This window comes from Protopterus annectens, chromosome 8.part0 (genome assembly GCF_019279795.1).
Source record: "Protopterus annectens isolate FY-2018-M chromosome 8.part0, PAN1.0, whole genome shotgun sequence".
NCBI lineage: Eukaryota > Metazoa > Chordata > Ceratodontiformes > Protopteridae > Protopterus > Protopterus annectens.
This window is the reverse complement of record NC_056741.1, coordinates 1,456,975,241-1,456,990,342: the sequence shown is the minus strand read 5'-3', so window position 1 is coordinate 1,456,990,342 and position 15,102 is coordinate 1,456,975,241. Positions and strand designations below refer to the sequence as shown.

General features: G+C 37.2%; 1 protein-coding gene across 1 annotated transcript in view; it reads left to right on the top strand.

Moving 5' to 3' along the window:
* The window catches only part of LOC122808502 (hyphally regulated cell wall protein 1-like), a 161,973-nt gene extending 158,708 nt beyond the window's left edge, over nt 1–3,265 (top strand). Inside the window, exon 3 of the mRNA XM_044079458.1 lies at nt 2,899–3,265. Coding sequence (XP_043935393.1) covers nt 2,899–3,265 — 367 coding nt within the window. The remainder of the gene's footprint in view (nt 1–2,898) is intronic.
* The last annotated feature ends 11,837 nt before the right edge of the window (nt 3,266–15,102 follow it).

Here is a 15,102-nt window from a genome sequence, read left to right as displayed (position 1 = left end):
GAGGGGGCAGATGTGTTAGTTTTTAAGAGAGAGAATACTGATTGTATAAAGTAGGAATTAAACTGTGTTTTAATAAAGTCTGTTGTATTGTCTGTTTTTGAAGTGGGACTAGTGGTTTTGCCAGGGTGAAGTAGTTTATTTAGTGATGAACAAAAACGTTTTAGGTTTTTTATATGTTTTTCTTGTGGGTGGGTATAGTATGTTTGCTTATCCTGTTTACCATGGAGTTTTGCAAGGTTTTTAAGATGTCTAAATTGCTGGAGGACATTTTGAGTTCTGTTTTTATGCCAGTTTTTCCAGGCTTTACCTCTTTTAATCATGTTTTTTTTTGTTTCCTTTGCCAGCCATGGTGTGATGTTGGACTTTATCTTTCATTACTTTCTGGTGCTATATTATTTAAGGTCTGTAAGAATACATTATTAAAGTGTTCTTCAATAGTATCTAGTGGCATTGTTCTAAGTACATTCCAGTTATATTTTTTAGTGTTTCATTGAAAATATCTTTGCTGAAATTGGTTGCATTTCGTATTTGATTATAGATGGTATGTTTGTCTAGGTTATGTAGAGTTCTAATATATGTTGATATGTGGTCACTTATGCTATCTGAAAGACAGCCTACTTTTGTCTGTTTTGTTTGTAAGAATCCAATCTAATGTTGAGTGTCTACCTGAAGTTTTATTTATTCTATTAGGTGTGGTCATTAATTGTCTGAAGTTGCAAAAGTTTATGGATTCATTGGAGATAGTGGAATTTATGACTTGCCAGTTTATATTTAAGTCTTCAAGTATTATAGATTCATGGGTAATTTCTTGGAATATCCAATACAGAATGCTTTCAACAGTATCAACATTATCCCTGGTGGAATATAAACTGCAGTTAAACATATCGTTTTCCTATTGTTGATATTTAGGAGTGTTATTAGTAGTTTAGCATTGTTAAATTTCAGTATATCCTTTGGAAACAAGGGAATGTTTAGGGAATACAATCTAAAATTCTTAACTACAGTACAAAAAAAAATCAGCAGGCAGTGGGGTTAGACAGTACCAACAACTGTAATTACTGTAGTAGTTGCAGGAACATTAAAACAAGGTCAGGTATAAGTAAATAAGACAAATGAGTACTTCCCTGATGAATAGTCTGCGGCATATGTTTGTATAGTCACCATGATGGGAAGAAGTCACTGAAACTGCTATTTAAATAAAAACAAAAAAAAATGAATGACCAGTCAATGGAATTCCAGCTCAATGAGGCTGACCTCTTTAACTGCTCAGTTACCAAACATTCCTAAAGGATAAATAGCAGGAAGAAATGCAATTTACATATTTAGCCAGTATCTTGCCAGATAATCATGATCTGTTTAAATGAGTTGATTACAAAATAATTGGGCAAGACCTTCTTGATTGATATACCCTACCTTTTCTTTGGTAATGTCTTTACTAAGTAAACATAAGGCAATGGACGTTTTTAAAAAAATAAAATTAAGATGAGAATAGATGCTAAGTATAATGTTATTCTCCAACTCTATTAGTATTATGACAATATGTGAAATACTGCACAAATGTTTCTGAGTCCATATAATGGAGAAGGATACAGGCACTCACAGTTCAGTGATAAATAAATATATTATAATGGAGTTATTTTGAGATTAGCAGATAATAAAGTTAGAAGAAACTACTAAAGTTGTAACTGGATAATAAAAGTGCACAAGTGACATAATTAAGGTACACAGAATGAAAGACCTGGGAGAATAAACTTTGAGCAAAGCATTGGCTGGGGTACAGAAGACATGCTAAACTATAATGAAGAGAGGTTTAACTTAGACTTTGGAATATATACAGCTAGATATATGGAAAGGATTGCTGGAGAAAGTGGTAATGGCCATGTTAATGGATTTCCGAAGAAAGACCTGAGATATATAGAGACAAGGAAAGATGACAAGTATGCCTATCTGACAGAGCAAACTGAGAGTGAGTCTCCTTCAGCCAGCTGAAAAAATAATTAATATTCAGCTGTGAGCTCCTCCAGCCAGCTGTTTACAGTTTATGATATTCGGCTGTAAATAACAGAGACTATTATAATAATCTTTTTTTTAAAACAAGTTTATTGTTTTAACATACAAGAGAAATATCATAACAATTTTATACAAGTAATTAAAATAGATATGATTATAACAATCAATAAAATAACCAAAGTATTTACAAAGACATCCACTACAATCAAATCAGTTAATTAAACTAAAATATCATGCTATTGAAGTTAAGATTTTTTTAACAAGTTTTGTAAAGTATCCCATATAATATAATAAGATGTTTTCTAGTAGTTCTTGATTTTATTGTCATCAATTCCATATGGCACACTATAGTCATAACATTTTTAAATTCATTGAACGAAGGAGGTGTATCTGAAATCCAATTTACTGGTTATTATTTTTCTAGCCACTGCTAGAATAGACCATAACAAGGGAAGCTTAACCTTTTTAACACTTTGAGGTACAGGAGTGTTGAATAATATAAGAGATTTAGAAATAATGAAATTATCTGTAAAAAGAGCCTGCAAAAAATCATTGATTGACTTCCAATATTCTTTCAATTTTATACAGTCATAAAACATATGGGCCCAGTCAGCATTAATTTCTACATTACATCTTTTACATAGATTATCTTTATTATTTATTTTATTACTATTATAATAATCTGAAAGCGTGCCATTTCATTAACTAAATATGAAACTATTGTCCGCTGTACATTTTCTTACTTTATTAATGTTTTCCTAAATCAAGGCATACCCAGATAAAATATATTTCAAAATCAGGTATTCTTTAATAAAATTTAGCTTTAAGATTCCTCTGTTCCACAGTAAAGTAATTAATACAAACTGCATGTATTCCTTGTTTCAACAGAGCATACATCGATTTGGGGAATGCTAATTTTACATCCATAAGTGCGGACATCAACTTGGGAACAGGAATTCAGAATGGAAGCAGCATGAACTCTGGACAATTAGGACAAGGTGGATCTCCTTCAAGCAACACAGGTGGTAATAATTCAGGATCTGGCTCCAACCCAGGATCTGGCTCCAACCCAGGATCTGGCTCAAATTCCGGATCTGCCTCAAGCAACAGCGGTGGTGGTGGAAATGCAATGAATGCTTATCTCACAACTTACTCAGCTGATGCTTTCCTTTCATCGTCTGCAGTCAGCATGCAGTCTGTCACTGATTTTTTCCTTTTTATTAGTCTTGTTTATTTGATGTTTGTGTTTATATAGAAGGAGAACTGATATTTTGAGAGTGAGTCTTTGATAAGGTTAATGTTCATTGGGTGGGATTAGTATTGTTTGCAGTGTCCTGTAACATGTAATATTCAAAAATATTTATATTTCCAAAATGCTTATATCATAACCCAGCCGAGTTGCCCTTCAGCAGAAAATTAACTGTTTTCAACAGGCAGACATCTTTCCTTTAATAGACACTGACTATATCTTTACTACCAGATCAACATAAACTGAAAATGGCTTTGCACATCACTGTAGCAATGTCTGTGAACAAATATGTCTGGCATACAAAATGGAGGGAATAATTAAGAGTCACATAACAATATATTCATTAGTGATTACTATATAATACTTATACTAATTTTGACAGTTTTTGGTGCCATTATATGAACAGTGAGTGATATGCTTTGTGTTTCAAATGGGTACCATTTTAAACTTTTAGGAATAATTTATTAACAGTTTTACTTTGAGCAGACTATGGCCATAATTAAAGACTTTTTCATGTATGTGTCATTTAGGCTTGCTGAAAATGGACCTTTTGCTAAGATCCAGGAAAACATCTACTTATTTTGGGAAGTACATATATTTGCAGATTACATCTATCACTCATACTACATTTAATGAGCTGTCAATAATGTGTAGCATTACAAAATATCTTAAAATATTCTACTCCAAGTTTTATAGTGATTGAAGAGGTGCAAGCAACTTGAAAGCACACATACCACTTTAATAATTATAGTAGAGGGTCAACAAGAGGAGAACTTTCTTATTTTTACAACAGAAAGGTATTATAAACCAGCCACTGTGACAATAACATTTAATGTTTGTATAGGCTTAGTTTATGCATTTAATAAAGTATGTACACATAAACAAGTCTGGGTTCATTAGGAACATTATCATTTTAATAGGATCATTAGTAAATCTGAGGGCCAAAATCATAGCACTACGCACAAATCATAGCAGTTGAGAGGTATACAAGAACATTTCCAAGCATCTCCGTTCTCCATGCCCCTGTTGATATTTCAGTTTTCTGAGATGTTGTAAAACATTTTGCAGAGAACTTATATGAAGCATGCAGAACAGAAGCAGCAGCAAACACTTGTATCTGATCTGATATACCTCTTTAATTACTTTAAAATCTGAGTAGTTTAGTGTAGGACCGTTTGGAATCAAACCTAGTACTGAAAAATAAGAAAACATAAATGACTGCACCAGTAAATTATCATTGCACTCAGGAATGATCTTGTCAAGTCTTCAGAATGTATTAGCTCTTAACAGGGCTCAGGACTACTGCATCATATCAAGGCAATGCTAATCATTTTATGGGTACTTTCTTAATTCAAAGAGACCATAAAATATAAAGAAAAAATAAAAGTCACACCAGCAAACTATTCCTGATGCTGTGATCATAGTAAGGTTCTCATTTGTGAAAAAAAATTAAGATAAAACTTGTAAATAAAACAGTTATCCTGATTTGTTTATTGTTACATACATAAACAGCATAGTTTATTGACTTTAATGTTAAATTACTAAACTCTCATTGCAATGTTTACATTTTAATATGCATTTACTATTGATATATTAGTCATGGAATCAATACATGAGTGCAACATTCATCTATCTACCTACCAGTTATTTTCTTTTTTTTTTGGAATTTTCTAAAATTGCATTTACTATATGGTAGCATAATCTAATAGATCTCAAATGGCCTAGTACAGAGATTGCAAATGTATTTGATGAGAAAACACAGCCTGTGAAATATACAGCAGTAATTGACATAGATGACCAGGACTTCATGATATCTTATGGGTTTTCATGGTGTGAGTGTGTGTGTGTGTGTGTGTGTGTGTGTGTGTGTGTGTGTGTGTGTGTGTGTGTGTGTGTGTGTGTGTATGTCCATGTACCTTATCTATCTATATATATAGATATATGGATATAGATATAGAGAATAGATATATAGGTATATATGCATGCATGCATGCATGCTCATATATATGCATGCACACACATGCATATGTATACATGTATTTGTCTAGATATATGCGTGCATTTATATATATATATATATATATATATATATATATATATATATATATAGTTACGGTCTGAAACATCAAACACTGATATGAGCAAACAGTGTTTCAGGCTGTAAATACCAATGAATGCTCATATGAGGTTTTTGCCAGCAGTGTTTTGTATGGGATTGTGGTATAGCAGGGTACATGAATTTGGTCTTAATCTCCTTTAGTGCGATCTCAGAGTTGGTATATATCATTAGCAGGGGGTCTGAGTGGTGCACCACATGCTATTGAGAGATTCTTTTGCTGTGCTTTTACAATAACAAATTCCAGTATCATCCATCTTGTGGCAGATGGCGTTTATCTGGTCTCTCTGAGTTGGGAAGCACCCTGTGGAGCTCAAGGTGTGGTTGTTTACTGGCTAGAGCGCATAGGAGTCAGTTTTTAAGCTATTACTTCTCTGCTATAAATCAGGTAAGTTTGCATTGAGCCACTCACCAAGGAGCAGCAGTTAGCAGTGCCCTGTATAGTAACAAATGCCTACACAGTAAAATTTCCCTGTAAACTAAGGATTGAGTCTGGAACCTGTTAAAAGGTGTGGCATTTTGAGGAATGAATCTTATAACAGCTAGCTTGCACATGGAATAGCACTACCATATCGTAGCACAATATAACATCTTACTCTTAACCCCAGAAACTAGTTTGCATATTGAATAGCACTGCCATATCCTAGCACTGTGTAACATCTTGACCTTAATACCAGAAACTATCCTAGGAGACCCTGTTAAAACCCAGTCCTTATTCTGAAACAGCTTGCTATATTACAGGACTGGACAGCATGGTACCTTGACAATAAGTGGACCTGTTCTTTCTGCTGTGGAACAGGAAAAATTTCCTTTCTTTTATGAATGCATCAGTAATAAGTAGCCAGAACACCGAGTACACAAGAAGTAGTGTCTTAATGGTTACAAAAAAAATTGATGTATAAGCCAGCAGACATAGTACACCATTCCTCAGCACACTAAATAAGACCAGTAGCAGTGCAAAGTTGCATGAAATAGTATTTTTATATACGGTAATTGCTTTTCATCTAATGGCAGAAATCATACCTCTCAAGTGCACCTCATTATGAGGAGCATTCCTTATTCAGGGCCTTAAAAAGTCCATTTTTCTTCCAGTTCAACACTGAAAAGGTCTCTCGCACATTTGTTGTTAGGAATTGTTTTAACTGATATCTAATATAAATGGTACTGAATCACATTAATTTATAAAATAACTTTTTATAAGTATAAATTAGCGCATTGTCACCATCTTCTGAGATTCTTAGTTGAAGTTGTTAGCAAGCTGTTAGTAAGTATTCACATTTTTCCCATTTGTTCCACATTATGAGAGGCAGTGTATCACATTTTAGAAACAGAAGGCTGATAGATATGGGTAGAATCCTTGCAAAATTTGTTTCTTTTATGCTAGCAAGAGACTTGTCATTTCACCAAGTGCCTGACATAGGCAGATAACAGAGCACTTAGCAATAGTCCACGCATGAACAAGAAGGACATGCTGACACCACATAGAAGGAACGCCAGGTAGGAGGTTAACCAGTAAACTAGATATTATGAGGCCGGAGCACTAAGCAGTTTACCACCATGCCATCCCTGAGATGCAAGCATACAAAATAAACAGCTACAATATGTCCATGTCAGACATGTTGTTTATGCTCTGCATTCTTTCAGTGAGGAGGCTCCGTGGACACTCCACTTTTTGCATATGCCCAGTCAGGTACATACCAAAGATGGTGTTGTACTCCACTAGTGTGCTGAGGGCTGGATATAGTGGAGAAATGAGATCCTTGGACCTAGATCCCATTGCAGGTTACATTGTCTCACTGAAGGACATTGTGTTTGCCAGATATAGAAGATTGCCCACAGATCATCTATCAAGTACATACATACAAAGTGAAGTCACAGCACCAGCATTGCTTGCCTGACAGTATCAGCACTTTACCATGTCTGAATTAATTTCAAGATTTTGAATGAGGCACCTTTAAATGGAGAAAAATTGTGCAGATGGAACAGAAAGGGATACCTACTAATAATAAGACTTTTCCTTTTTAGAGATAGTGGACAACCAACCCAATCATGGAAGGTCCATGAAATGGACATTTGTAAATAGTATGGACTACTATTGAAAGAAACAAGATAGCTTTATAAGAAGCATATTTATCATTATGTAATACCATTTATGTTAAGAATTCATCATAATTTTTTCAGAACTGCACCCTTGTACATATATCAAAATACATATATCAACCTTGCATCAGCAAGTATCCAGCTGCTATGGAATAGTTTTATTCAGTGTAAATATTGTATGACTTGACAGTCATCAGATGCTGCTAGCATGGTCTCTACAACATCCTCAGGTCAGGAAGGCTTCAAAGACTTTGAACTCAGTCTAACAGGAAATTATGCATTTGGCAAAACCACTACTGTCACATACTCCCTGCAACATATGGGCAGTTACAAACTAATGACAATGTGAACAAGGTGTCTGTTCTGAAATGACCTTCCCTAACGACTAATCAAGACACAACAACACTATTGCTGCAGTTGACACAGGACATCTTACAGTATCACTATAATCATTTCATGGTTTAGAACCCACAATTACTTTCCTTACATGATTCACTTGTCAACCCCTGAGAAATAATTATGTATAGTCAGAATGGAAGCATGCAACAACTTGTTTAACCCATGGAACAGCAAATCTAAGGGCAGAGGAGGACACAGCATGGGTTATTTTTTTGGATTCCTACAATGCCTTAGTACCTATATTAACAGGTAGTGAGCAGTTGCTATATTTGTGACTACAGACCCAATACTTTGTGGCAGCCACTTAGTAGATAGTGGACTCATTATTGTTCTACTGCACTGACCACAAATGTGTGTGGTTATCAACACTAGTCTTAAGGCAAAAACTGAGATCAAGTGTCATTGTGGTACTGGTACTGTTATTGAAAGTGCTCCGATAACATAATGCCTATGGTCTCTATAGTGTGTATTTATCCACCATGTTATTTTTGGGGTTTATCTACATGTCTGCATTATTAAGCTACAGGGCATGATTATATGCACCCTGTCCCTTTCTCATATAAATTACAAGCTATTCCATGCCTCTGCTACTGCCAAAGATTTGTATTATATAAAAACTCATTACTGGGCTATTGCTGCTGTTTTCTGTGTTAAGGATGTAGGAGCAAAAGCCTTTTACCCTTCCTTTATAGTCTTTTTTTTTTCTGGTATATTTATAATTGTGTACTGTCACTGATGTCTAATACTCTTGCCCTTGTGGACTCCATTGTGTCACACACAGATGCCCCACTCACAAGGTTAGACAAGGAGAAGATAATTATTTGTCGCCTGTCTGCAGCAGGATCTGCATTATCGTGCACGCACTCATGTCACAGGCCCCAGGTGCCAGTATTATTCTGTCATAGTAAATGCAAGTGAAAATGACCTGAGATGTGCCTCACTGGACTATACAAAAAGAGAAATAATGGATCTCTTGGAATATTTGTTACATATCGATCAAGGCTTTGCGCTGAGCAACAGCATTCTATCTTCACCAACGATGATGCCACAATATGAATATAAAGTGATTGACTTTAATAACAGGCTTGTTTTCTGGTTTCACTCCAGCAGATTGCAAAATCTGTCACAGACCACATTGCTTTATCAAGAATGGCTGCAGATGTCCTCCCTAAGCTTTTGAATAGTGGCTAAACTTTATCCATCACTTAGAGTCTTTTTCAGGCAATGCCAAAAAGATGAAACTACCAACACAGTGAAAAAAGTCCCCATGCAACTTTAAGTTGTTACTACTCAATGCTAGGAGCATAAACAAAAAAACTCCACACCCTTCAAGCCCTCCATACTCACAGACATCTATGCTGTGATGAGACTTGGTTTAAAGCCATATAATGAACTCCGTTACTGCAAGGCTACATAGCCGTGCACACATTTAGTCAAACAACAGTACAGTCTGGGACAAAAGGTGGAAGTGTCTCAATCTATGTTAGCAGAAAACATACCTCCAGGTTTGTTAAACAGGATGATACCATTGAGCTCGTCCATGCACATGTGACCATGCACTAGGTCCCTCACCATATCAAGGCTAGCTACAGGTCGCCATTTATGCCCCTTGCATCTCATGACACTTACCTAAACATACTAGCGTGCTCACCATCCAACCAACACCCTATTCACGGTTCTTGTGAACTACATCTCTTTCTAAAATTATAGACTTAGAAGCTTACACTCCATCAAACTCACAGGCATGACACTTCCTGGATGTTATTAACACTAACCCTGGAACAGATAGTGCACACTACAACCAGAGGAGCAAACGTACTGGATCTAATAATCATCTACATGGGAGAGAGTTTTACCCCCCCCCCCCAATGTCATGTCCTCACTAGTCAAGCTGGTTCACAAAGCTAGCTCATTTGAAGTAAAATTCAACACAGAAAACTCAGCTAAACTAGTTACACCCAGGAATACTTTTAAGGCAAACTACTTCCTATTAAGTGAGAGTTTGTCAAAATTCAAGACTCATCCTAATCCTGAGACATAGCTACTTATACAGAATTATTCACTGAGTCCCTTTACAAACATGCAAATAGCTGAATAGACGTTGCCATACGTACCAGAAGCAAACACAAAACAAACCCTAAAAATAAACCCTAGTGGTAGAATCTTCATATAAGCAAGGTATATAAAAAAAGAAAACTCATGGTCAAAATTAAGAGCAGCAACTCCCTTAAAAACAAGTGCTTTCTTATAAAACAAGAAACTAAGAGGTCTAATTAAGTCCTACAAGGTCAGCTATGAGTTCAGGACAGCTTCGCAGGCTAAGAACAATCACAAGGCTTTCTTCAGCCATGTGTAGAACCTTAAAGGCAACACACAGTAGTGTGCTGAACTGGTGGTGAACCGTACACATTCAGTGATCAGAGTGACATACCAAATCAAATCTACTGGCTGATAAATTTATCTCGAGCTTCACCCCCCCTTCCCCTTTAGGTCCGCCAAATAAAATTTCCTCCAACTATCATAATCTTGGGACTACTTCCATCGAGTGATCATGTTGGCGAATGAAAATACAGAAAATAAGAGAATTGAAAAGACACAACACCGAAACCGGTAATGTCAACCCATCCGTATTCGAAAAATTCAAAATTATCCAAAGTACCTTCCCTTCAAGTCAATTCCAACTAACATTTTGAAGGAGGGCAAGCCCCCTGCATCCCAACTGTGGGGGGGAGGCTGCACCCCACACCCCTCCTGCTAATTATATATAACAACTCTGAGACCGCACTACAGTGATGAAAAGGGCAAAGTTCCCGATCCCCAAAGTAGTGCGATCGGCAATCAATATGTTGATCTCACAACAGCAAATGCACACTAGCATTCACTGTCGTGGGTTTGAAATATTTCAAATCGCCATATGTGACTTTGAAAACTGCCTTTTGACATTCAAAGTTCACAAAATGGCAATGGAAATCTTCAGTGTAAACCTAATATATATATATATATATATATATATATATATATATATATATATATATATATATATAAGCCAAACACTACTTAGGTCGACAAGTCAAATTTTGCATGTCAATACTCTACTACACATGTACTGAGAATTAATCTCGGCACATGCAAAACTTAAAAAAAAACAAATAAAGCATTGCTTTTTGCAGGAGAGCAAGTAGTCCTACATCCTCCACATTGCCCTGCTAATTATATACTCTGAGAGGTCTTACCATTACCTGGGAAAAGAGCATATTTCCCTACCCAGGGGTTGTCATTCTCACATACAAGAATCTGTTTAATTGACCAAATTGTGTTGATTAAACATTTATATATATATATATATATATATATATATATATATATATATATATATATATAGATAGATATATATGTGTGTGTGTGTGTGTGTGTATGTGTGTATGTCTGTGTATATCTGTGTGTGCATGTATGTATGTATGTAGATATATATATATATATATATATATATATATATATATATATATATATATATATATATATATATACACACATATGTCAATGTAATCTAGCAGCAAGGTGGAAGAAGAAACCAAAAACATGAAAGGGAAACTGGAGGAATGATACTGTCATATAGATTACTAGAATAGACTGTTGTCATAACATCTTATGTAAGAACCATGTCAAAGATCATTTTGCATTCTTACTAAAAATAAGAAAAAGTACAGTTTTGTATCTACCATAAATGTAGAAAAGAGTAACAGAATCAAATGCAATTTCCTATCCATTTAGAAATAGTCTGTTTGGAAATTGCTTTTTCCTGAACTCCAGCAGCATAAGCTACAAAGAGCTGCTCAGATTTTCTGTAAGCCTTTGTTCTGTCCAAGTAGTAGCGCAACTGTCTGTGTATGTCCAGGGTGTGCAAAAGTCTCTCTCCTTTATTTTGTGGATTTGGAAAGAAGGTAGGCAGGTGAATAGCTTGGTTCAGTGAAACCCTGGATACCACTTTTGGCATGAAAGAAGGATTGGTTCTCAAAGAAACTCTGTCCTGATGAAAAATGAGAAAAGGTTGTATAGCCATGAGGGCCTGTAACTCAGAGACTCTTCTTGCTGAGGTTACTGCCAGGAGGAAAGCTGTCTTCCAGGACAGGAATTGTAGTTCTGAAGATGCTGCTGGTTCAAAAGGAGGCAGAGTTAATTTTTCCAACATGAAGTTGAGGTCCCATGCAGGTACTGGTGGTTTCCTTGGAGGGTTGATGTTTTTTATCCCTCTTAGAAACTGTCTTAGCAGTGGGTGAGAAAATACAGGCGGATCAGTGTTGTACTCTGCTGATATTGCTGAAGCGTGTATTTTTATGGAGGAATAAGAAAGGCCATTGTGGAGCATTTCAGCCAAATATTCTAGGATATGTGGAATGCTCATCACTGTTGGGTCTTGACCCTCTGTGGTGCTCCAGATACGAAATCTTTTCCATTTTGCTGAGTATGCCTTTCTAGTGGAAGGTCTGCGAGCTTCCAGGATGATATCCTTTACCCTCTTGGAGAGTGTATCCTGACGAGGAGTCAAGGTATCTTCCAAGCTGTTAGCTGCAAGGTTTGTAGGCTGGAGTGCAGAGTTCTGTAATTGTGTTGTGTCAGAAGAAGTGGCCATTGAGGTAGAGGCCATGGTTTCGTGTGTGTCATGCTCCTTAGCAATGGGTACCAGTGTTGTCTTGGCCAGTCCGGAGCTATCAGAATCACTTTTGGTTGCTCTGTCCTGATCTTCAGTAAGACCTTGGTCATTAAAGGAAGAGGTGGGAATGCATATACTGTTAGAGAGCTCCAGCTGAAGGAGAGAGCATCCACTTTCCATGCTTGAGGATGGTATGTCCTTGTGCAGAATTTCTTCAGATGATGATTGTGGTGGGAGGCAAAAAGATCTATGTCCGGCCTTCCCCATGCTTGTGTTATCTGAAGAAATATGTCTGGGTGCAACATCCATTCGTGTGGATCCATGATGTTTCTGCTTAGGCTGTCCGCCAGTACATTGTCCTTTCCTGGTACGAACTGGGATTGTAGCTCTATATTTAATTTCAGGGAAAGATCCCAGAGATTCATTGCCAGTCTGCAAAGAGGGTAGGAATGAGTACCTCCTTGCTTTTTTATGTACCACATAACTGTGGTATTGTCTGTCTTTATTAGTAGATGGCCTTGATGCAGGAACTTTTCGAAGGCCTCGATTGCATGTCTTACTGCCAGCATTTCTTTTTGGTTGATGTGCAGGTGCAAGTCTTTTTGTGTCCATTGCCCTTGAATGCATCTGCCCTCCATGTGCGCCCCCCCCATCCGTGGTCTGAGGCGTCTGTTGTGATGGTTTGGCTTGTATGAGGCTTGCTGAAAGGCAGACCTTTGTTCATCTGGCTTGCTTGAGCCCACCACAGAAATTCCTTTTGAAGGCATGGAATGAGGGGGATCAATGCTTTTAAGCTGTGGCTGTGCTGAGACCATAGACTTTTAGATACCATTGTAACTTCCTCATATGCAGCCTTGCTTGTGGAATCAGAAGAATGCAAGATGCCATGAAGCCTAGGGCCTGCAGGATTTTCCTTGCAGTCATTCGGGTTTGTATTGTCAGATTTTTGAAATATTCTGGTAATTGTTCTTGTTTTTCTTCTGTGAGAAATGCCATTTGGGTGTTTGTGTCCAGTTTGGCACCCAGGAATATTATTTGTTGGGATGGTATGAGTCTTGATTTCTGAATGTTGACTGTGTATCCCAAGGCCTGAAATAGGCGAATGACATAGTTCAAGTTTTTTAACAAGGCTTGTTGGCTGTCCGCTTGTATAAGGCAGTCGTCCAGGTATGGGTATATTTGAATCCCCTGAAGTCTGCAATGTGCAATTACTGATGCCAGGCATTTTGTGAATACTCTGGGTGCAGTAGATAAGCCAAAGGGCAATGCTGAGAATTGATAATGCTCTGAACCTGCAAGAAATCTGAGGTGTCTTCTGCAACTTTGTCTGATAGGGACATGCATGTATGCCTCCTTGAGGTCTAGAGTTACCAGCCAAGACCCCTTGCCCAGCATGGGAAGGAGTTGCTGTAAGGTCAGCATTTTGAATTTTGGCACGATGATATAAGTATTCAGTATGGACAAGTCTAGAATAGGTCTCCATTGCTTTTCTTTTCTTGGAACAAGGAACAGTCTTGAATAAAATCCTTGGCCTTGTTCTGTAAAAGGAACCTTTTCTATTGCTTTCATTTGTAATAGCTTTGAAATTTGCTTGAATGCCTCTGCCCTTTGATTTGGTGGCAGGTTTGGCATGCCTTGTCTTTTTGGTAACGTATGAAAATGGAATCTGTATCCTTTGTCTATTATCTGCAGTATCCATTTGTCCTTTGTAATATCGTGCCAATTTTTTCAGAATAAAGATAGCTTTCTGCCCAAAGGTGCTTCCAATTGAGCCCTGGTTGGTGGAGTCAGAGTCAAGTCATTGAGATTGTCCTTGTGCAGTAGTTGTAGGCCCTGCAGTACCTCTCTGGTTAGGAGGCTGCCATTGACGTCCTCTGTAGGAGCCTTGAACTTGCCCTCTACCTCTTCCACATCTGTTTTTGCCTCTTTGAAATTTGTCTGTGTCTGGGAAGGACCAATTCTTAGAAGGCCAATTCCTGCTAAATCTTGGAGGTTGTACCTGGAGGAAATCTTTGACTGTTTGAACTGATTTAGCCTTTTCCTCTATTTTCTTTAACACCCCTTGAGCAGTAGTACCAAATAACTTTTGTTTTTCTAGTGGTGCATCCAGTAGTTTAGCTTTAACATGATCGGGCAATGTTTGTTCCTTTAGCCAAGCATGTCTACGTATGACTGCACCTGTCATTGCTGCCCTACATGAAGCTTCCAATGCATCATATCCACACTGTAAGAAATGGTTGCTAACCTGTTGTGTATTATGCACCAAATCCTGCAACCCCTTATGATCTAGTGGTTCAGGTGAGGTTAGTTTTTTATGCAAGTCATCTAACAGATACTTTTGATACTGTATCATATGAAATTGACAATTTAATGCCCTCATAGAAAGAGTGGAAGAAGTATACACTTTTTTACCCCATCTTTCTAAAGCCCTGAAACCCTTTCGGAAGGTAGTGGATTCTTAGTAGTGGTGGCTGTAACCCCTTTAGGGCCCTGAGAAATAGTTTCTGGGTCAGCTGAGTGGCCCTTTTAAAGAAATTGATGTGTGTCTGGGACCCTGTAGTACCTGTCTGGTTTGAC